The 22,381-nt window shown below is 33.4% G+C and overlaps 4 protein-coding genes across 8 annotated transcripts; all 4 read right to left on the reverse strand.

The window, feature by feature from the left end:
- Positions 1-132: 132 nt before the first annotated feature.
- Positions 133-7,742, reverse strand: LOC123898096 (uncharacterized protein sll0005). The gene is made up of 13 exons (XM_045949000.1): positions 7,296-7,742; positions 7,047-7,196; positions 6,658-6,828; positions 5,382-5,525; positions 4,798-4,903; positions 4,543-4,691; positions 4,294-4,419; positions 3,613-3,756; positions 3,053-3,140; positions 2,007-2,380; positions 1,019-1,342; positions 545-781; positions 133-388 (listed from the first exon to the last, which is right to left on the reverse strand). The coding sequence occupies exons 1-13, from the start codon at positions 7,503-7,505 to the stop codon at positions 254-256; spliced, it is 2,358 nt and encodes a 785-aa protein (XP_045804956.1). The 5' UTR covers positions 7,506-7,742; the 3' UTR covers positions 133-253.
- Positions 7,743-10,021: 2,279 nt separating this feature from the next.
- On the reverse strand, positions 10,022-14,203 carry LOC123898176. Of its 3 annotated transcripts, none has more exons than XM_045949181.1 (2): positions 13,963-14,203; positions 10,022-11,395 (listed from the first exon to the last, which is right to left on the reverse strand). In XM_045949181.1, exon 2 carries the CDS (start codon positions 11,335-11,337, stop codon positions 10,150-10,152), a length of 1,188 nt encoding a protein of 395 aa, XP_045805137.1. In that variant the 5' UTR covers positions 11,338-11,395; positions 13,963-14,203; the 3' UTR covers positions 10,022-10,149. The 3 variants fall into 3 exon arrangements, with proteins under 3 accessions (XP_045805137.1, XP_045805206.1, XP_045805062.1); XM_045949250.1 differs by having other exon boundaries at positions 10,022-11,383; positions 11,907-14,203; XM_045949106.1 differs by having other exon boundaries at positions 10,022-11,383; positions 13,963-14,202.
- Positions 14,204-15,396: 1,193 nt separating this feature from the next.
- Positions 15,397-16,375, reverse strand: LOC123898584 (lachrymatory-factor synthase-like). The gene has a single exon (XM_045949611.1). It carries the CDS (start codon positions 16,223-16,225, stop codon positions 15,725-15,727), a length of 501 nt encoding a protein of 166 aa, XP_045805567.1. The 5' UTR covers positions 16,226-16,375; the 3' UTR covers positions 15,397-15,724.
- Positions 16,376-18,024: 1,649 nt separating this feature from the next.
- LOC123898387 (GATA transcription factor 1) lies at positions 18,025-21,968 on the reverse strand. Of its 3 annotated transcripts, none has more exons than XM_045949507.1 (3): positions 21,795-21,968; positions 20,078-20,247; positions 18,025-19,141 (listed from the first exon to the last, which is right to left on the reverse strand). In XM_045949507.1, the coding sequence occupies exons 2-3, from the start codon at positions 20,243-20,245 to the stop codon at positions 18,590-18,592; spliced, it is 720 nt and encodes a 239-aa protein (XP_045805463.1). In that variant the 5' UTR covers positions 20,246-20,247; positions 21,795-21,968; the 3' UTR covers positions 18,025-18,589. The 3 variants fall into 3 exon arrangements, with proteins under 3 accessions (XP_045805463.1, XP_045805316.1, XP_045805391.1); XM_045949360.1 differs by having other exon boundaries at positions 21,362-21,929; XM_045949435.1 differs by lacking the exon at positions 21,795-21,968 and adding an exon at positions 21,260-21,495.
- Between the last annotated feature and the right edge of the window lie 413 nt (positions 21,969-22,381).

Genomic DNA, 22,381 nt, shown 5'->3' on the forward strand with positions numbered 1-22,381 from the left:
AACATTCATTATTAAAATAATTTTGTTTTGTTTGGATAACATAAGGAAATAATAGCTAGCATAATTGACTTGGCTTGTAAAATGAGTGTCTTGCAAAAAGCATGGTTAAGATTTTTTCAGCTATAATGAACATGGATAAATTGGTTATATTATATTATATATATACTGGTATTGTGGTTTTGTCCATTCTGTCAATTATACATTATACACAATTGTGGGTGATTTAAGCAATAAGGTAGATATAATTTTTTTTTTACAAAAATGCATCTCGTATTAATCGCGCTAATACCCGAGAAGATAATCTGCTGAGTACATCAGGAAGCACTTTAGCAGAGATGCCTGGCAACACTGGTAGAAGTTCTTGGATAATCTGAGGAACATTGAGTGCCTAAGGCCACCAACAAACAGATAGATAAATAAGTGTGTTGAACCTTATTAAGCTAAAATAAATCAATAAATAAGTATTCATTTGTTTTGTTGCAAAACAAATTTCTCCAAACCAAAAGTGTATGCAAATGATTTTCAACAGCAAATTCTTCATTACCTGACTAGACGTGCTTGACAGAGAACTTCCTGCAGTCAAGAACTCCAGCACTTTCTGGACATTGTTCAGTATAACTTTATCCTCTTCAGTTATGGTGGGTATAAGAGCTGCAGGCTTAAAGCGTCCAATAGTAGGCACCATACCGAAAATAGGGCTTGCAATTGCATTTTGAACTCCTAGTAAGGACATTATTCTTACAAGTTGTTCCCTTGTTACTGCATCAATGCCCTTAACAATCTGCAGTCAATAATGAGTCAAATATTTAAAACTCTCCATACATCAACATATGCACAGAAAGAAAGTGAAAGAAATCAAGGACGGGGAGGGGAATTGTTGTACTTTCGTATAGAAAGAGAATAATAACTAAATTACTAGGCATCTAGAAAGACCTTCATATTAAATAACATATGAAGTTACATCTAACAATAATGAAAATTAACATAATGAAACATCTTTAGTGCTTCTAGAAAGTACCTCATCCAAAAGAAATTCTCGGAAAAAATTTCCCTTATCAGACAGCAAAAATGCTAGGGCTGCCCTTGTTTCCACTGGCTGCGGTTGTTGAGGTATTAGAGACTGGAATCCTGGCAAGAGATATTCTGACTGGTTAGTCATAATCCCAAGCTCAGCCATACTCCCTTTCAGATCCTCTCCACCTCCACTTTTGGCAGCTGTAATAAAACTCTCGAAGGCTTGCATGACATCGATAAATCTTTCAGCATTAAAAACTCCAGATTTCCCATATATGGTGTAACGTAGAGCACTCCTTAGCCGAGGGGATTCATCCGTCAGGAGCCTCTATAAGTGAATGTGATTAACATAAATTTAGTTTACTGACAAGAATCTAATCATAGTAATAGCGCAACCCAATTACCAGTGTGGTATTGCAAAATTACAGTTCAGTGTTCAAAGTTATTAATCAGACCATCAAAATGCATCATTTTGTTACAGTGAAAATAACTTAAAATTTATCATGAATGATGGTTGAGAAAATTTTCCATGAAGAATTTGGTGTACTCCATAAAACTGAAAGTCTCCATAAAACTGAAAGTCTAAGCCTAATTGTATCCAAAATTTAATCATAATAATTTCTCCCACGAATCCTGTCCAAAATTGTTATTTTTACATCAAATCCCTCCTCTAAACCTCAAAGGCTTCCAATTTCATCAATGTCCCCCTTCTATTTCCAGACACTAGACAGAATTTTTTTGTTAAAATTCAAATGCCCTTGGCTTCCTTTTTCTCTACTACATGATAGACTTCATGACAGCCCAACAAATTCTTGTTTATGCCTTTCACCTAATTCTTGTTCATGTTCATCAAATTCAAAACCAATAGCTTATCTTATCTCCTTCAAGTACAACTCAGAGAAACCAACACTGATGTGTATCCACAAGTTAAAAATGTATGCCAATTCTTGACATTGACAGGGAAAAATAAACAATGCTAGAGACTATTATACCTGTGCAATATATGGATAGGCTTCATCAACGATGGCAAAATCAGAATTTCCTACTAAAGCTATCCCTTCCAGAACCCCGATAGCCCTAATTATAAGAGCAAAGTATGGGGGTATCCTAAAAGGATAATCAAAGGTAATTTGTGCTAAATCTGATGCCAGCTCCTGAAAATTTATGTTTTTTGCCCCTCCGCCTTCCAAAGCCTGGTCAAAGACCTTGGCAAGCACTGGCAAGATAGGATCTAAATTGACTCCATCTGGAATGAAACCAAGTTTAACGAAGTCTTTGACTATGGCTGGATAATCCCGATGGATGAGATGAGCAATCGCTTCAATCATTCCATACTTTTGATCATCGGTCAATTTTGTAACAAGCCCTGAGTGGAACAAAAGATTTCTATCATTTATTGCAATGACTAGGATAGTGGAATAAAATCACTTAATCATCCAGGAAAAGCAATAAAATTGGTCAAATACAACAGGAACATTCTGAAGGACAATATCTAACCACAACTGCAAATAACAAAGCACACTTGTCTAGATGTTTAAAGAAACACCACAATAGTTGTACAAAAGCTAAAAAAGAAATTCCAACTATGATATGGCTATCAAGATTCAATCTCATAAATATATAAATCTTAACTTGTTACTGGTTTACCCAGTTTAACTTCAAAGTTCAAACAGTATAGGAGTACATGGTAATTTCAATTCACAGTTTAAAAAAAATTAAGAAAACCGTGAAGATATACGGTTCTATAGAAAAAATGCTCCCAGTAATTATATATAAGTATATGAAGAAAATAATCATATTTTTTCTAAAATAGTTCATTTGCCAACAAATATTATCAAGTTCAGGATAGTAAACCAAACACAAACACTAGAAGTCTTTTTCTACTCCGTGGAGTCAACTACTCAAAGCAAAGATTTTCGTAATGTCCTATTGAGGAAAGGAAAACCACAAAAATGAAAAATATTCATGTCCTTCATGATCACATTCGAAGCAAAAAAGGAAAATTTCACCTACAAATATTCAATGTTTGACTACCTACCGAAGTCAAGTATCGCAAGTTTTCCATCAGGGGTGCGGATCATATTCCCTGGGTGTGGATCAGCATGAAAAAACCCAGTATCAAGCAGCTGAAATAAAATGAAAATAATGTAAATGTAAGAATAGTTTATTCAGAATTTACTTAAGGTTTAATTATTCTAGAAGTCCCTGAACTATTTGAAAGTTTTAAATAGGTCACCAAACTAAAAAAAAAGTTGTAATTGCGTCTCTGAATTTGCCAAAAATATTTAATGGCATCTATGAACTACATACTTTTTCATCTGAGCCCGTGGGTTTTTAAATAATTTGTAATTAGGTCCCTGAATTCAGGGACCCAAATACAAATTATTTATAACAAGTTGTTTTTTTCCCCTACATAGATTTTTTAAAACAGAAAATAAAGCGAAAGTTTTGTAATTATTAATGAAAGCATGAAATGAAAATAAAAGACACCCTAAGCTGTCTAAAATGGAATGAAGGCATTAGAAAAAGATGTATCTGAAAACTCATTGGTTCTGATGCAGTATAATAACAGCTGAGAGCATTAAAATAATATATCACCTGTTTTAGGTAGCAGATGACTCCAACATTAACCAGTTCTCCGACATTGTTTGCTTTGCTCTGTGACAGCTTCTCTCCATCAATCCATTCTGTTGTAAGAACCCTCCTTGTTGTATACTTGCTGTAAGTTCTTGGTATGACAACCTGAAAATAGACTGTGATAAGAAGCAAGCAAATTCCTCTAACGATCATTTTTATAATTACTATACACACACACACACACACACACTGATGAAAAGATGTACCATATATACAATCATTTATTAGCTAAACATCAATTAGTTGCAACAAATTCATAACTCCAAAGAGAGAAAATCTAGCCTAAGGTTTTGAGTCTCATCATATCATCATTAGGCATATGCAATAAATATAACAATGTTTATTGATTTATTGTTAATCAGGTCTTGTCAGTTGAGAGCAGGCCATGTAAGTTGTTAGAGTAGTTAATTGGTTAGGACGCTATAACTTATAAATACATAGAAGGCCAATTGATGTGTTATGAGAAGAGACCAAGCTCTTGAATCCTAGATAGAGTCTGTTATCATTCTTTCTCTTCCTAGGTAATTCAGGAGGAGCAGATTGTTTCAGCTCGATTCTGACAAGAATTTCAGCTTGATGTAAATACTGATATAAAATAGGTAGGATTTGTATATGCCATTCATAACAAAAGATCAGACTCACCTGTGGAAGGTCTTTCTTCATCATTTCGGCGAAACGGTCTCCATTTTCACCTTCATTCACATAGTCTAACTCCTCAAAAAATCGAGCAGCCCACTCATCAACCAACCCAACCACATCAACGGAGATCTAAAGAATTAGGTAAAAGCAGTCAGGTTCGAATTGCAAAATCACTAATGTTACTACTAAGAAGCCATATAATTAAATAAACATATATGACCTTAAGTCTATGCTCACAAGAATTTAACTTGCCTGAGGAAACTTTCGAAGAGCCAAACCAAGGTTCCGAATAATGAATAAATCAATGGTAACTGTCTCGAGAACAAAAGGTCTTTGCACTTTAACAGCGACCAAATCCCCATTTTCTTTGAGGCGGCCCTTATATACCTGTCCGAGAGATGCTGCATAGGTTTCACCCAAAAACAAATACCTGTTGATTACTTAACTCAAAACAACAGGTACTTTCCTAGTAAAAAAGTAATATATCTAAATGGTCTGGAGGGCTACCAGCAGCAATGGGAGAGGGTGATAATTCAGAGTAGACATTTTGCCATGGCTGACCAAGCTCCTCTTCAACTAGCGCCATAGCCACATCATCTGCAAATGAAGGAACCTTCACATTTTATGGAATCCCCCCACACCCCCACCAAGAAAAATAAACCTCAGAAAAAGAATGAGCTTACAATATCAGAAATGAAAATAAAATTGTGCAACTGCTAATAATTTCCAGGGTTTACCAAAACATCGGACTACAATTCTTGTAAGTAGGGATCAATGGCTCTATCTAGCTAAATAAAGTTACGAAAGAAAAGTCACTGCAGAAAGTGTTTTGGAAATTAGAACGTAAAACATGTCCAGCCAGAAAATTATGTTTCATTTTTCTAAAATGAAGGAAAAATATTTTGCTACTATGCTGCTCAAATTGACTACAAAAATAAATTAACACTTGTCCAACCAATATCAAATTATTAAGTTTTTCCTTTGGCTCACTACTCTCCTTATGTACGAAAATTTAGATTCACTTAAAAAGGAAATGATGCCATATATACAAGAGAGCATGCAATGAAAGGGTAATGGAGCAGCAAGCTTACTTTATCACAGAGCTTCTGAAGCTCCGTCATTGCTGCAGGTGACAGTATATCAGGTCGAATGCTCAATGCTTGCCCAAGTTTTATGTATGCTGGACCCAAAGATGTCACAATTTCACGTATTTCAATGGCCCTAGCAACTTCATTCTGGTTATGAAAAGAACACAAAACCACAATTCAATATGTAGAAGAAAAAATTCTGAATATGATTTCAATTGTTAAAAGGTATCTTCGATGCATGGTGCTGAAACTTCTAAAATCGTGTTTACAAAACCAGTTTATAAGGTGAGAACTTAAGCCATAACATTGGGCGATGTTGGATCAAGCCCACACCTTCACCCCCAGCACAGGGAAGGTGCAGGAAAGGCTACAACTAAGGCATCCCAAATGTCACAATTAAGGAGGCTAGGGGCAGACTGCGGTTAAGGTGGAATTTCCAGCAGTCTCAAATAATGAATTTCGAAAAAGACAATGAAATATAAAGAACTGGTGCTAATTCCACAAGAAGCTTATATACTTATATTTATGCATAACACAAGATCATGCTGTAAGCTCTTCGACAACTGAAAACTATGAAGCCTGTGTATGCAACCTGATCTATCATTCACCTCAAATCATTACAATTTTATCAGCTCTAAAAATTTCTTTCCTCTGTCAAAGCCTTGAAGACTAGGCACTATAAACTCAACAATAACTACTAAAAGTAAACTAGTACTTAGATAGTTTAATAATTTTAATCTAATAAATCTATCAAGCACGAATATAATACTTTAACTACAGAGATAATCCCTATTTGAAAACTAGAAAACTTCCAAGATAAATTAACACCTATTTTTTCTTTTTCTGTGTTCAGATCCTCTAGTTGGGATGATTTCTTATAATTAAACTTCCATTTCCTCATAAACAACAATAACTAATTTAAGGGGCATTCTTTTTTAAAAAAAATAAAAAATTAAATTCATTTAAAAACAACATGAAATATAATAGTTAATTTTTTCAGAAAAAACAAAAACATTAAAAGTAAGATGTTTGGGTGCTTTACTTATTAGATCTTAGAAGCTAAATATAGTAGCTTCTGCTGAGGGGGAACAAAAAAGCCTTAAAATAATAATGTCTAAGCTTAAACAAACACGCCAAATATTAGAAAATCCGCAAAAGCAAACGAACTAAGAACAAGAAACAGAAATCAAGGAAGAAAAAGTAAACCATCTACAACAAAAAAATATCACATGAACAATGCAGGCAATCTGTTTAGTCTATCTTGACATAGAAGAATTACCTCCTTAACCTTCTTGTTAATCACATCCCAGGCAACACGCGAAAGAAAACCTCCGGCAACAGATAACAACTGCACAATACGAGTTGCAACGGAACGAGGACGTTTTCCCCAATATGCAGTAATGCTAACTGGATCATACACCAATGGTAAAAACTCACTACTTTCATCTACCTACACAATTGAAAAAAAAATACCAAACTCTATTACAATCCTTAATTATCCAGTTATTTTGATATTGAAAAATGAAATTAACAACAACATCAAATAATATACAATCCAAGGAAAATCATAGCTCAATGCATCATAAATAGAAATATGATATAAAATTCACAAAAATATCAACAAAATTAGAATAATTATTCAGTTAAATTTGGATTGAAATTGAATACCTCAACAAGACGTAACTGAACATCATCTTCAGCAAATAGTGAATCCTTCAAATTTTGACCTCGAAGACCTCTCATGAGAGTTGATAACTGTTCATCTTCTTCCATTTGAGCTCTCACTCTCTTAATCTCTTTAGAAACATCACCAATTCTCTGAATGGAAGTAAGAAAAACAGAGAGATTACATTTCAGAATCGAATTTAGGTGATTAAGCGAAATCAGGAGCAGTCAGTTAGTTAGTTAGTTAGTTACCCCTGAGACACCGTTGACAGGTTTAGTAGGCGGAGACCTTGAAGAAGAACCGTTGACAGTTGTGACGGGAGCAGGTTTGGGATCGGTGGCGACAGCGGAGATAGGTTTGGAACGGCGACGGAGAGGGAGGTTGTTGTGGCGGTGGGAATGAGAGGAGCGAAGTAATGGATCGATTCCACGGTAGATGAGGTGTGATGATGCTGTATCCATGGTGGAATGCTGTATAGTATACTCAACTCTGTTCTCTTCTTCTTCTTCTTCTTCTTCTAGAGAGAGAGAATTTGTGTTCTCTTCTCTTTAGAGAGAGAGATATTTGAGGGGAGTGGTAGTTGTAAAGAAGTGTGGAAGAAGTTGTTTGTGCGGTTCGAATTGTGACGACAAGGTGAAGTGCTGAAAGTGTGTACCGGTGCTTCAGTTTCAGCCAGTAACAGCTATTTCTCCATAATCATTTTGTTTTTATTTCTTTATATATTTATTATTTAGGGGGAAAAAATTGGCCAACAAAAACATTTTTTTTATTAATTAAAATCTGTTTGATAGGCAAAAAATAAAATAAAGATTGAATAACACAATTTCAGTAACATTATATTTTTATTATATTGTGTTTAATTTTAAAATTGTTCTTATGGTTGAACAAACTGGAATTTTTATTTTTTATTGAACTATTTTACAATTTTTTGCCGTAGGTATAAATTGACTAAAATATCAAAATAATATTTTTTTTCTATCAAACATATAAAATGATTTAAGTGTGATTGAAGTATTATGTGATCATTTATCATGTTTTATTTTCTATTATTTTAAAAAAAATATCTTATAGTGTTCTTAATTTAAAAAAGATACATAAGTCTTTCTCTAACTTCTCATTCAAAAATGAATTCGCAAATGAAGTCCTAAATTATACGGTTGGACTTTTGCTACTTGAACTAGCACTTCAATAAGTTTATATTCCGATGAGGATAATGAGGAAGCTTGGTTAGTTCTTTGATGTTTCTTTTTTTTTTTTTGGTTTGCTTTTTCTTGCTTTTTTTTTGTTTTTTTTTGCTTGAGAAGGTTTGGGTTTATACCTAGGGCTGTAAAAAGGGCCTTAAGGGGTCGGCTCTTTAAGGGGCGGACCCACTTATTCCTGATTATTAATTTTATTTAAATTTTAAACAATTTTTCTAGTGTCGTGAACTTATTCTCTTTTTCTTCAATCAGCACTGTCCACGATCGGCACCCTAAAAAAACTGTGTTTAAAATTTAAATAAAATTAATAATCAGGAATAAGTGGGTCCGCCCCTTAAAGGGCCGGCCCCTTAAGGCCCTTTTTACAGCTCTATTTATACCCCTTCTTTTCTTGTATCTTTCGTTTATATATATATATATATATATATATATATATATATATATATATATATATATATATATATATATATATATATATATATATATATCTAGAGCGTTGCAAATGGTTCGCCATTTGCACCTCATTTGCTTAAAAAAAAGAAAGTTATATTCAAGTTTAATTGCACTTTTTATCTCTATTTTAATAGTTCCTTCTTTAAAAATTGAATTTTTTAATTCATTGAATATACATTTGTTAAAATTTTAGTCTCAATCCAAAAAAAATAATTTGCTTAAATTTAAGTTCAATTTACTTTTAATTAAAATTAATATTAATATTCAACTTGCTTTAATATAAATATATTTAGGCATATTATATATATATATATATATATATATATTTCTTCTCTCTTGTAACAAAAAAAAGACATATATTATTTTACATTGAACTCATTTTTAACAAAAACCAATTTTACAAATTTAATTTATTGGAAACTAAATTTTGTCCTTTTAACACTTTTACTCTTTTCTCAACACTCAAATACGTAAAGGGTACATTAGGACAATGACTTGTTTGGTAGGTGATTGTGTATCCAGTATCCACGTACATGTACATTTGGCATGCCAATATATAAGGCCACACGATATTTGTTGGTCTAGGATTCACATTGTTTGTTATCTAGATTTTTTTTTTGTTGACAACTTGTTTCTTTAAGCAAACTTAAAATAATAATACGTGCATTACGTTAGCTTTAAACTATCATAGCTGGTAGTCTAATCCTTTATTTTATTTGAACCTTGTTTGACTTGTGTATTTGTTTTATTGTATGATGATCTTGTAAACTCTTGTAGTCTATCCCGGTACGCCTTGTGCTAGGAAGATTGATTTAGTTAATATATCTCATTTTAGCTTGTTCAAAAAAAAAAAAAAAAATAATAATAATAATAATAATAATAATAATAATAATAATGGTTTTGGTAACGAGTGTCTCGGAGCACTCTTTGAAGATTCAATTTTAAGAAATTTTTTATTCAAAAAATTATACACTACAATTTTCAATGTGCTGACTTTATGCATTTCCGTAAAAATTCTATAAAAAAACTTACTATCTAAAGTCTTAAAGAGTGTCGTAGGACACTCGTTAGCATTCACCTGATAATAATCCATATCAGAGAAAGCTAATATGTGTCGATGTACGCTTAATTTAATATAAAAAAATTTAAAGCCGTGCATACAACTTAGAAGTTAAAATATTGTTTTTCTTAATGGTAAACTTCCTGTACTTTTGTACTAACAAGACTGTAATTTTTTTTTCGGACGTAAGTTGAGCAAATCATAAGCAATTCCTTTTATTCAAAATAAAAGAGCAAATAAAAAAGTGAATGGTTATGAAGGAGAATTGAATGCCAATGTGAACCTCAGAAAACAAATAATGTGCTAGTAATTCTCACATGTTGAACAAGGGAATAATAAGGGTTTTTACTGAAAACTCAAGTATCGACCTCTAATTAAACATAACAAACAACACTAATTAAAAAACAAATCAAAACACTCATCAACCCACTGAAAAGGTGGAGCAACCCATATAGGAGGTACCATACCCTTGAAGTAAGGTTTGTAAGGACAATGAACACCAAAGCTCCTATGTTTCACATTATAGATTCCCAAATCAAAAGGACCATTGGGATAAGGATCTGGTTCATCGTCATAATAATTATCAGAATAGTAAATTGAATCTTTTTGTAGATAACCTGAGAAATATGAAGCCGATAGAGTTATTGAATCATTGTCGCCCACAAATAAAATGTTATCTCCCAAACTCTCAAGTTCAACCAAATGCGTAACCTTCTCACCTTTGTCATCCAATTCCAACTTAAATACAAGTATACTTTCAGTACCTTTATTGTAAAAGATATCATCGCCATCGGTGTCCTCTCTAATTATAAACCTTCTCACCATCCACAACTCTCCCTCCAACGATTTCACTAGATAAGTTAGTGGGGAATAAGTTTCATCGTAGCTTCCTTGTAAAGCAACATTTGGAATTTTCCTTTCCATGCCAGAAGGGTCACTTGAATAACATAAATCAAAGGAAACAATAGTTTTCCAACGATTTACAGCATACACCAAACCTTTGTAGAATGTAACATCAATGAAACCAAAATGGTTGGTGTCTTGTATGTATGTCCAAAACTCTTGTCCGGCTTTTATGAAAGCAAGAAGACCACGAATAGAGTAAATTACTGCAACCACATAATCATTTGGACTTGTTATCGGATCATCTGACAAAGTAACCTTATGCACATTGAATTCATAATTGTTATATGACCAATGACAATGAATGCGCGGCAAACTAATAGGAGCTACATCCTTAAAGGGATTCACCCAAGTTATGACATAGTTTTCATCTACCGTCGCAAGCCAGCCATGACTCGAGCCACAACATCGTTTTTTGTAAAGCATTGTCAATTGAAATGGGTACACTCGGTTTCCTAGTACGCTATACAGACCTCTCTTCTCGGGACTCTCTGTAGGAATCATTAGCATAGGCAATATATTGCTCCTAAATTGGTGGTTGTTTTGATGGTTAAGCTTTGCAACTGAGTACCAATTCTTGCAGACGCAACCAAACCAAATTTGATAAATTGGTTCCATTAATTTCTCAAGAATCGTGTTGAGAGCAAGTGAATCCAAGTTAGCCCAATCTTTCTCCATGGCTATGCTTCTTTTCAACCAAAAATACTACTTCTTGAAGTTAGTCCTGCAACAAAATCTGTTATTAAAAAGATAAGGAAAGTATTTTTAATAATCAATCCGTCCAAAAAGACTAATCAACCAACAAAAAATTCAAATAATGATCTGCCTTTTCATTTCTCCTTCACCAAATTCAACATCTAATCCAATCATGAATAATGAATTTCTATACTTTGATGGTATTTTTAAGTTTAAATACATGATTTGAGACCCTTCTCAACATATTGAGAAACTAATATATGGAAGGATTTAGCAAAGTAACAATTTCTACTTATTAGCCATTGTTTAAATGGAGGCGTTATTATAGCGTCATATGCAATTTGAATCAATGCAATTATGTAAACAATCTACTTCAGTACTAATCACATATTGAAAACAACATAAAATCAAATACAGCTATCAATAATAGAACCGATGTATAAAAATATGCACTGCAAAAAATAGAAATGAACTTGGGAATACTGAAATCAAACTGAAGAAGAACACTAGAATGGAAATGAAGAAGAATACTAAATGAGAAGAGATGAAACCTGTAGTATGGTGCGAGGATATGAAATTGCAGGAAACGATATAGAAATTACATATTGAAGCATAAGAGAAATTTGGCAACTGCAAGGAGTAAATGAAATGATAAATGAGGACTGGATCAGATCCTTTTAATAGGTTTTGAGCGCATAACCAATGCCTATATGTTAGGAGAATGCTCAAACTTTAAATGCTGCAATGAAAAGGGAGGTCATTTCAAACTTGGATTCAACTCGTGACTCTCCAAAGGTGAACAACACAAAAGGTATCACGATCATGAGAGACAGTATGGAACAGGAACCTCATTGTTTTGAAGTTCCGGTAAAGGAAGAGAGATTGACCAGGCTACGAGCGAGCTTTGTTGGTTTCCTGGTTGAAGCAAAGGAGGAAGTGTTTCAGAAGCTCTTATCATGGAAAGAGTATGACTTGGTGAAGGAAACCTTTATAGGGGCCGGAAAGGTTGCCTTACTTCTCACGCCTTCCTTCTCACTAATAGGGGCCAGAATCATGATGTTATTACAAAGTGAGAAGGAAGGCGTGATCAAGGAGGTAGTGGCTCTGAAGGCAACCTTGAATGATATCTTATACTGTTTTGTTATTTTCATCATATATTAATTAGTGTATTCCCACATAAAATTAATGAATGTCTTATCCATGATTGTCCAATTCAATCACGACTTTTCTTGATCTACCACCGTTGAAATCGTTAATTAGCTTTTGCCACGACAATAGTCAAAACACCGATTACATATGATATTAATAACATGATTGAAACAAAAATCAATATTAATGAATGTCATTATTCAATTAAAAGATTTATATGTATATGCTTACATAGTAAATATGATTACTAACATGTTAGATAGTTGGTATTTGTAATCAATATTCACCACCAAATATAAATCAATAGTCCAAAAGATGATTTAGACTTCTGATCGATTTTAGAATTTGTGTAGTTGCCAAACTGAAAAAATTCGGAGTAATCAGTACTGTAATTTTTTGTTCTTAAACTTGCCAATGCTGCTTCCCTTCATGTTCTACATGTGATTTGGTTAGCATGACATGGCATACGGTTTAATAACGCAAGAATCTCAGCTTCCGCAGCAAAGATTAAAGTCCTCGCCGCAATTCAGCTGAGCGTGAATCTGATGACAGGCTTTCCGAACGCCGAAGAACAGCAAATTCTGCAACTGCTGGCAGTCACGCCCAACTGTAGCTCCCTCTGCAGCAATGAAAATGGTGTTGTGGTGCACTCCAAGCATTGGCTGGATGAAGGTAAACACAGATGGCTCGGTTAATAGTAATTCTACAGCGTGTGGGAGACTGTTTCGTGATTACTTGGCAAATTTTCGGGGTGGATATGCACAAAAAATCAGCTTGCGGAAATTATTGCATTGATTCTTGCCATGGAGTAATTGGCTCATAGAAAGAATTGGTATTATCTTTGGTTAGAAAGCCATTCATTAAACGCGCTATGCGCCTTTGAGGATATGAATATTGTTACGTGAGATTTACGAAATAGATGGTCGAATTGCTTACACCTTGGTCTTACTTTATATCTAAACGCTCTTAATTTATAAAATAAAATAAAAAAATCAACAATAAGGGGGTTGTGTCAAAAAATTAACAATAAGGGGGTCGATTTGTACCTTTTGTAATAAACGATTTGTTAAAAACAGATGAAAATAAAGCCACTAGGTTTGGTTTAGTGGCGAGAAATTTGGGTAGTATGCAGGAGGTCTTAGGTTCGATCATCTCTGGCTTCATCTTAACAAAAAAAATGAAAATAATAAAAACATGAAAAATAAAATAAATGATTTTATCTTTCGTTCATATATAATAATACCTACATATATATAAAAACAGTGGCACCTAATTCATACACACAACTAGGGGTTGAGAGAGATAACCTTAACAAAGCAAATACGTATTCAAAAATAAAATGAAGGTGCTGTGCTGCTACATACTATTGGAGAAAGGAACAAAATAAAATCAACATGAAATAACAACGAATGAATAAAAAAATTAAAATAAAAAGTACAGATTGAGGTAAAGGTTTACCTGGTTTTCTCCTCCTTCTTTCAACTTCTAATGGTCTTCTTGATCTTTTCTTAACCTCATTCACCAAAAAGAAAAGGTATTTTTCTCACCTAATTCCTCTACGTTATTTTTTTTTTTTTGTCTCCAAGGAGGGTAATTAATTATAGATTTCAAGGTGCCATCTGCCAAGGATATGAAAGGTAGAAAAGAATAAAAAGGCAGAAATTGATCCACAATTAAAACTAATTGACAACATTTATCTTGAAATTGTTTTTTTCCTTTTTGGTTTATTTCATTCATATAATTGGCTAATTAATTAGTTAGAGTTTTCAAATTTTTGTCAACATAGAGGCGCAGCTTCACCACTTTTTTTTTTTTTTTTTGCATTCTAAAGCCCATTTTTGGGACTGTGATCCAAAGTCTTACAATTTATTGTACTGAAATTGGATTAAAAAAAATACTTTTGTGATAGTTGCTATTTGCACTTTTACATTGTTCAGAATCTCGTGTTCCTTCTATCCATTGAAATGTTTTTTGGTAGGGGTTTAAAATTTCACTTTAAAATAAATAAGGAAAGTGTGCGGGGTTTGAACCCCGACTTTGCATATCTCTACTAATGAGCTATGTTCACTAAGACAATCTAGTTTGTTTTTAATTCAATATGTTTATTGATAAAATGTTGACATATAAATCTAAACCAAGCATCTAATAAGATAAAAATTAAACAAGTCTCACCGCGATAACAAAAATTATATGTTGCACTAAGACAGACAAAATCATAAACAAAAATAGGAAGACAAACCGGATTTACTTGGAAACTATTTATTTAAATTAAAACATATGAAAGATGAGTGATTTCAAAGTAAAAAGTGATCCAAATCACTTCATTTCTGATGAATGAATATGAAAGTTAAATCTTAGAAAATAAAATTAGGCAAAGCATAAAACAGTACATTTTATTTCTCTTGGGATTTGTACAAACCCCAATTACCGAAAGCTACTCCCTCCGTCCCAAAATATAAGGAAAAATTTGTCAAACAAAATTGATGTATTTAGTCCAAATTTTTAACAAAATAGATCAACTTTCACTGGCCAATTTTCTCTTATATTTTAGGACAGAGGGAATACATTACATTCCATTGTTATAAAGTAGTATTTGTTTTTAGTGTTAATCTAGTCTGTTTTTAATTATATGTTATTTTTTTGACGAACTTAATTATGTTGGTTAATGTTTATATGTCAATTTAAATCAAACAAATATTACAATAAAATGAATAATAAAACATCTCAGCAAACCAACAAACAAAATAAGTGGAGTGTTCGGGATTTGAACCCCGACTCTTGCACATATAGTGCAATGTCTTAACCAATTGAGTAAAGCTTGTGGGGACCGACAAACCACTTATTTATTTTGATTAAAAGATGTAAATAAAAGATGCGGATGAGATTTTTCTTTTGTTTTTCGCAAAAGAGGAGCAGGAGGAAACCCTCTATAATCTAAATAGATTTAAATAAAAGAAAAATACAAAATAGTGAATAATAGAGGAATATAAACTTGACTCAATCATATCACATCAACATGTAATGTAGAAAACAAAAACAACTAAAACATATATTACATAACAACCCATGGATATTACGGTCCAATTGCAATAAAAATGGTCTAAAACAAACAGAGACAAACACACACGCGCGCACACACACCGGACCCTAACCAACGAACCCGTGTCCGTGGCATAAGAGCACATTTTTTTTTCTGAAATTGCACAAACCCCAATTACCATTACATCCCATTGGAATGAAGTGAAGTTGCAATCTCTTGTTCCATTTTGTGAGCCATAAGTTGAAGGGCAATACGGTACTTACTCACCAAATCCTCAAACTCCAAATCTTCAACAGGATCAACACCAAAGAACCATTCAATCATGCACCCATCACCATCATCACTAATTACCCTCATCATTGACTCATAAGACTTAAACCCAATATTACAATCCACAATCTCGTACTTGAGACTCAAGTCAACATCATCAACGGCTACCAATCTCTCCTTTGACCAGCTCACTTCTTGGGAGCCGTCAGATGGGAGAGAGAATCCCGCACAGTATCTTATGCAGCCTGGCTCACCGTTAGATCCGTGGATCCCGTAACACGTGGCGAGATTAGGGAAACGTTTGTGGAGATTGAAAAAATCTTTGATGAGTGACCATGCTTGTTGTTTGGTGATGTTTGTGAGTTTGGTTGAAACCTTGCCTTCCCATCTTTCAACCATGTTTTGCTCCATTTCTGCTTTGGTAATGCTTTTGTTCTGTTTTGCTTTGTTGCATATAGAAATGCATTATCAAATTCACAATCCATATAGTTTGTTGCATATAAGGTAAAACATGACACGTTCTTCACATAGTTTTTTTGTCTTTTTCTAAACCACCCCTCAATGATTTAGAATTATTTACCCACCAACTAATAAGAACAATTCATACGCATGTAAAATAAAAGTTGGTTATCGATCGTTAGTTGGTCCAGTGATGTGGTTGGTACTGAACTTGGTAGAAAGGAACACAGTTCGATCTCCCACAACTGCGATCGAGAGGGAGTTGGAACCATTTGATGTCAAAACTGACACCCGAACAAGATTATGCGGTCTAGTGGACCGGATACTGAAGATGAAAGCAAAAAAAATGATTACAAGTTAGCTACGGGTATCATGTGACTTGTTTGGTAAATACCTCCAAATTATTAAGAGGTAGAGTATATTTCGCCACCTAATTTTTTAGGTTAAATATGTTTTGGGTTAATAGATATTTTGTCTCATTCCATTGACTGAATTTTACTTTACTCTTGTAAAAAATGATTCCATGTTTTAAATCACCAGCCACACATCTTATGATCTTAATATATGACTATGCTTTTTTTTTTATGACATGACATGTTTGTCAATTTTTAAAATTTTATATTTAGTTCTAAATCTACCTTAATATTTATAATATCTTAATAAATAAAAAATGTTGAGATGGATTTATAACTTTTTAAAATCTCCCTAATATTTGTATTTGACTACTAATGGGTAAGTGGATAGCTACATCATCACCTATAACATGTAGACAAACAAAGCGAATCGAAACTGCCAAAGAACTAATTTGTTCAAGGTATAGGCAAATAGTGCAAGGGGAGGTTAAGGGGAACTCAAAGGACAACAAATCAAAAGGTACTCAGAGAAAAGAACATAAGCCATGTAACACAATCCATAGAAATTCCACGAATCCACAAGTCTGACGACTGAGCAGTTGTGCGGAACGGAGTTGAGATGGTTAATGTTCGGTATATGCGAACATGGAAACCAAGAGAAACAATGGAGAACAAGTTTAAAATATAGGAAGCTAGAAAGGCTTTGATATTCAAAGTAAATGAAGAGATGAATTGAGAAAAAAAAAAGTTCATGTAGGGTATCTTCATTGAAATGGATGAGGAAGAATGGACTAGTTCCATATTAGTAAAGATTGGACTCAAGAGAAGGTTAATGATCTATTGCTATGACCTTAAACTAACTTAGAGAAGAGAGTACAAATCTACATTACAATATTCATTGTCAACATAGTGGACAAATTAACCACAAAGCACTTCACAAGTTATATCTTCAAGGAAAAAATAAAGAGTTGACCAAAAAAAAAAAGGAAAAAATAAAGCTTGTTTCATGCTTTTCAAGATGTATTCATGCTGCCAATTGTCATTATTGGAAAATTAAGTTTCATATTAAAAAAATATTAAAATTTGAAAATAGTTTAAAAATGACACTCCCATCTTATAAGCTGCATCTGTAAGGATCAATTAGGGAGTGTATTAAAAAAAATACTCAAAGTCTTACTAAAATTAAATAGGCCTAAAAATATTTTATTAAAGGACACCTCACACATTACAATCAAATTTTGTAACAATGAGTTATCAACAATATAAAAAACTAACTCTCACAATTTTTTGTCAGACCTTACTTACCTCGCAGTCGAACTCTGAATTACTAGGTCCCCCTTCCCCTGAGAACCAGAGGGTTAACACCAAAAAACAAAAAACAACACTAACAGTCACAAATCAGACAAAGAATGGTTCCAAAAGTTATAACCTTAATGTAAACAAAAAGATACCATGTTGTCAACAATTGGTCAAGGCTTGATCAATTCTGTTGCCTACAAACTAACATCTAAAGATAGACAACATATTTCTCACTTCAAAAACATGAATGTTGTATCAAATCCTTCAATGGTTCCAAAATTCCTCAACAATTAACTAAACCACTATCCATCATCAATCTAGATTTAGTTCAGATAAGCATAAGAACTTCTCTCTAATGAAGGGAGCAAGTCACTCCATGCAACTAATCTTCTCCCTAATCTCCAATCAAACTACAGTCACCGGCATAAAAACAGTCGAATCAAAAAATTCAAAACCACATTAGGCACGCAAAGGATTTAAGACCTTCCTAACTTCAATTTTAATCTAAAAATTTCACTGCCCATCTAAAACATCCCACAGCAAAAATGGACTAAAAATGAATTTAGAAAAAATCAGAATCAAAAGAAAATCAAAATCCTAACTTTTAGCATGCTAAATGCTAAAAGAAATGTTTTAATGCCACTTTTCATTTTATCCATGACTTTCAACCCATTCCCTTTTGCCTCCTCATCTCCAGTACTTTCCTGTGGGAATTAGAATGAACGTCACGGCGAAAAGTTGGGCTATTTGCAGGGCGGTATTCAGGGACAAGTCTGCCAGACTTATACCTAACCCCACATGCATTACAAAGGGTTTTCGGACCATTCGGACCTGCACGCCATTGTGGAGTATTATCAGCTCCACAGTGATGACATTTCCTCTCAATGTTTGAGGTTGGTCTCACTTGTTCTCTGGAAATTTTGGTACTTGGTTGTTTCCACGGGAATTGCTGGTTCAAGGTGTCAAGGCGAGGCTTGCTACGAGACTTGCTCCTTGCACGAACAGGGAACTTCATTTGATTGTAGCCACTTAAGAGGGTAATGCTGTTGGAACTGTTATTGCTGTTGTTGCTACTGCTTGTGCTGTTCTCGAGCGTTGGTGTTGTCTTTTGATACTTTGACATATCCGGTTGAATACAGGAAATGTCAACAAATGTTTCAACAGCCGGAAATGCATCTTTGTTTGAGAGCCATTCAAGCTCCTCTTCTGCATACTCCTGGAACATGTAAATAACCACAACGTTAATCTTCACATCAGTCACAAGTATGGAAAAAGGGGGTTTCTCAAGTCAACTCAGGTACTTGACTGATGCAACTAGTCAACAATGCAGCAAAATTTGGATCAAGAATTTAGTATTCACACTGCGAGAGATATGGCTCCACAACATGAAAACTTTGAAACAGTGATCACAAGTAAATGAAAACTTTGATGCAAACACGAAGAGAGAATCTGTTGTCGGCAGTGCTGGCACTAACAATCTAGGATTGCCAATACATTCATGCCAAAAGGAAAACAAGTAAAAAACTGGGAGCACCTGTAAACAAGGTAGTTAAAATCGAGATTTTACACAATTCATTTATATGCATAGAAAATAGCATTAGTAAGACAAAGAAAACCTTAAATCACTTGAAATGCTTGTGTAAATTTAATTCATAAGCATAACTCAGAAGATAATTAAAACCTTAAATCACACTTCAAATACTCATAAAGTTAAATTTATTCATAGACTAGTTAAAATCGAGATTTGTTACAAAATTCATAAAACTCATATATATGCATAAAAATAGCATTAGTAAGTCACTTGAAATACTATTCAATGATTAACAGGGACGCTTCCACCCAATTCAACCAAAATAGGATTCTGTGTATACTCATAATCATTGAAGGCAAGCACAAACCGCAAAATCGTAGGCTTTTACGATTCAAGTCAGGATTTTAACTACCATGCCTTTAAAATTCTACTTTGGATAAGAATAATATGATATATCACAATTCTAATTGATTCCAACTAAATGAAAATTCACATATGCTTTTTTCATTCATGATCACACCTCTAAAAATCAAAATTCGATAAAAAACCAAGCAACATACTCAATGATTTTCTCATAGTCTCACAAGCATTTTAGAAAGGTTAATGGTCCGACAAACTTACAGGAAATGAATGGTTAGCATCATCCAGGCCCAATGGACTAAGTGACGGTGGATCACTGCATTTCGGTTTAAGTGAAGGAACAGATTTCTTAGATTTATCATCATCATCATCCTCACCTATGTCAGATGAGAAATCCAAAAGGTCGTCCACGATAGAAAGGCCATCCATCCCTGAAAACAAATATAAAGATAAAAATAAAAATAACAGTATAGGTAAAGCCGTGCAAAAAAATATTATAAAATAGTGAAGAGCATGGCACAAAAGTATGCAGTGGAAGATAGTACCAAATTTTCACTGTCTAAGTTACAAAATTGAAAATACAATGTAAAATCAAATTGAACTCTAGAAGGCCTCTCATTTCTAAAAAGTTTGGTTATAAGAGACAGGAAATGATGTCATTACTCATACCTAAAAATCTCATAATAGGTTTGGAGTAAACCTTGAAATTGTTCTATATTTGTGGAGAAACATATATGACTTAAAACTGAACATATTTATTTAGAACAGGTTTAATCAGATATGTGTTTGAGGTGCGAACTATGAAGCACAGACAATCCTCGGATTAGGCGTGTCCAAGTGTCGGACACGCATCGTCTCCAACATCGACACGACACCGACGCATATTATCACATTGGATAAAGTCATTTTCTCAAATTATTATCGGTTTCGACGTGGCAGTCTGTGTCAGTGCTTCACAGGGTGCTAATTCAGAATTAGTTCCTCATCTATTCTTCCATTGTTTTGCACCTGTCTCCTAATGAGTATGCACATTGTTTTCCATTTTTTGTGTCTCAGTCTCAGGTTATAGTACAAGTGAAGAGGCTAAGTTTTCATGGAAATTGTTCAAGTTACGCTACAATTTATTGAGTGCATTTAGCAGAGTATAACACTAAATAAAGGTACTGGCTCTCAGGACATAACACCTTTGTAAAGTTATCCCAGGACAAAAAAACACTAACTTTCAGAAACAAGAAAAAGATATGTTCAGTTAAACAAAGGTGATTACTGATTATGAGATGATTAATAAACCATAAGAAAAATTGAAAAAAATTAAAGCCAAAATTTCAATTGAACTAAAAATTAAACAGAAAAAAGAATTGCATGGCAAAAAACAATTTGAAGAATGAAGAGTACATACTTCACACTTTTAAATTGCAGTAAACAATTGAAATGCATACATACCACATTTTCACTCACTAAGGCACTATGAAGCACAGACACAAACAAGATGCGGACACTCAGACATTGACACCGATAATAATTTAAAAATAATTCAATGTAAACCTATGTGTCGGTGTCTGATACCAACGTCGCCAAATCCAAGGAGTATCCGTGCTTCATAGCTAAAGCATAAACAAAATGAAAATCATTGTAAAAATGAAAAGAAAAAATCAATAAAACATAAAAATAAGGAACAAGAATCAGAGTCAATAGAAAGAAATGCAGTAACCTTAAACAAAGCTAAACAACAAAAGGGTCAAACTGAAAATAGGTCAACAACACTTTTCAACATATTTTACAACCACCAACCCATTTCATTTTTCCACCAACCCACTTCTCAAATAATAACAAAAAACATTCTTTTCAGCATATTAAGTTGAAACAGAAGCAAATTAGACAAAAAAAAACAAAGAACAAAAAGGGAGAGAAAATAAGTTACAGGAAGAAAGAGAGGGAAAATTAAGAGAGAAAAAGAAGCAAAAAGAACAGAAGCTACCAGCTTTTTCACGTTTGTGTACTTGTTAAGACAAGAGCCAGCTAGTAGCAGTGAGCAGCAGAGAGAGAGAGAGAGAGAGAGAGAGAGAGAGAGAGAAGAAACCCCAAAAGAGAATTGAGGGACTGAAAGAAAGAACCAACGAGAGATGGTAAGGCACGTGTTGGGGATTAGGGAAGATACAATTTTTTCATTTTTTTTTTATTTTTATTTTTGTTATTTTGTTAATTATCTTACTATTGTCCTTTTTTGTCTTTTTCTTTTTTTATAGCAAATTTCATATAAAAAGAAATACTTGTAAGGAAAATGTTATATATTTTATGAAATAAGCAAAATAAGTCATTTTATAAGAAACAACGATAACTAATGTATTTAGTCCATAATATAAATCAGATACATTAGTTATTCAATAAATCTTAAAAATCAATTTTTTCTCAAGTAGTATAATGTTGATAATTTATCCTTTAAGATGAATGTAGAAGAATTTTTTAAGACAATATTAAATTAATTTTATTTGGTCAAATTGTTAATTAATTTTATTTGGTCAATGTTATCTCGAATTAGTGTAAATAGTCAAATTGTTTTTTGAC

The sequence above is a fragment of the Trifolium pratense genome, linkage group LG1 (genome assembly GCF_020283565.1).
Source record: "Trifolium pratense cultivar HEN17-A07 linkage group LG1, ARS_RC_1.1, whole genome shotgun sequence".
NCBI classification, from domain to species: domain Eukaryota; kingdom Viridiplantae; phylum Streptophyta; class Magnoliopsida; order Fabales; family Fabaceae; genus Trifolium; species Trifolium pratense.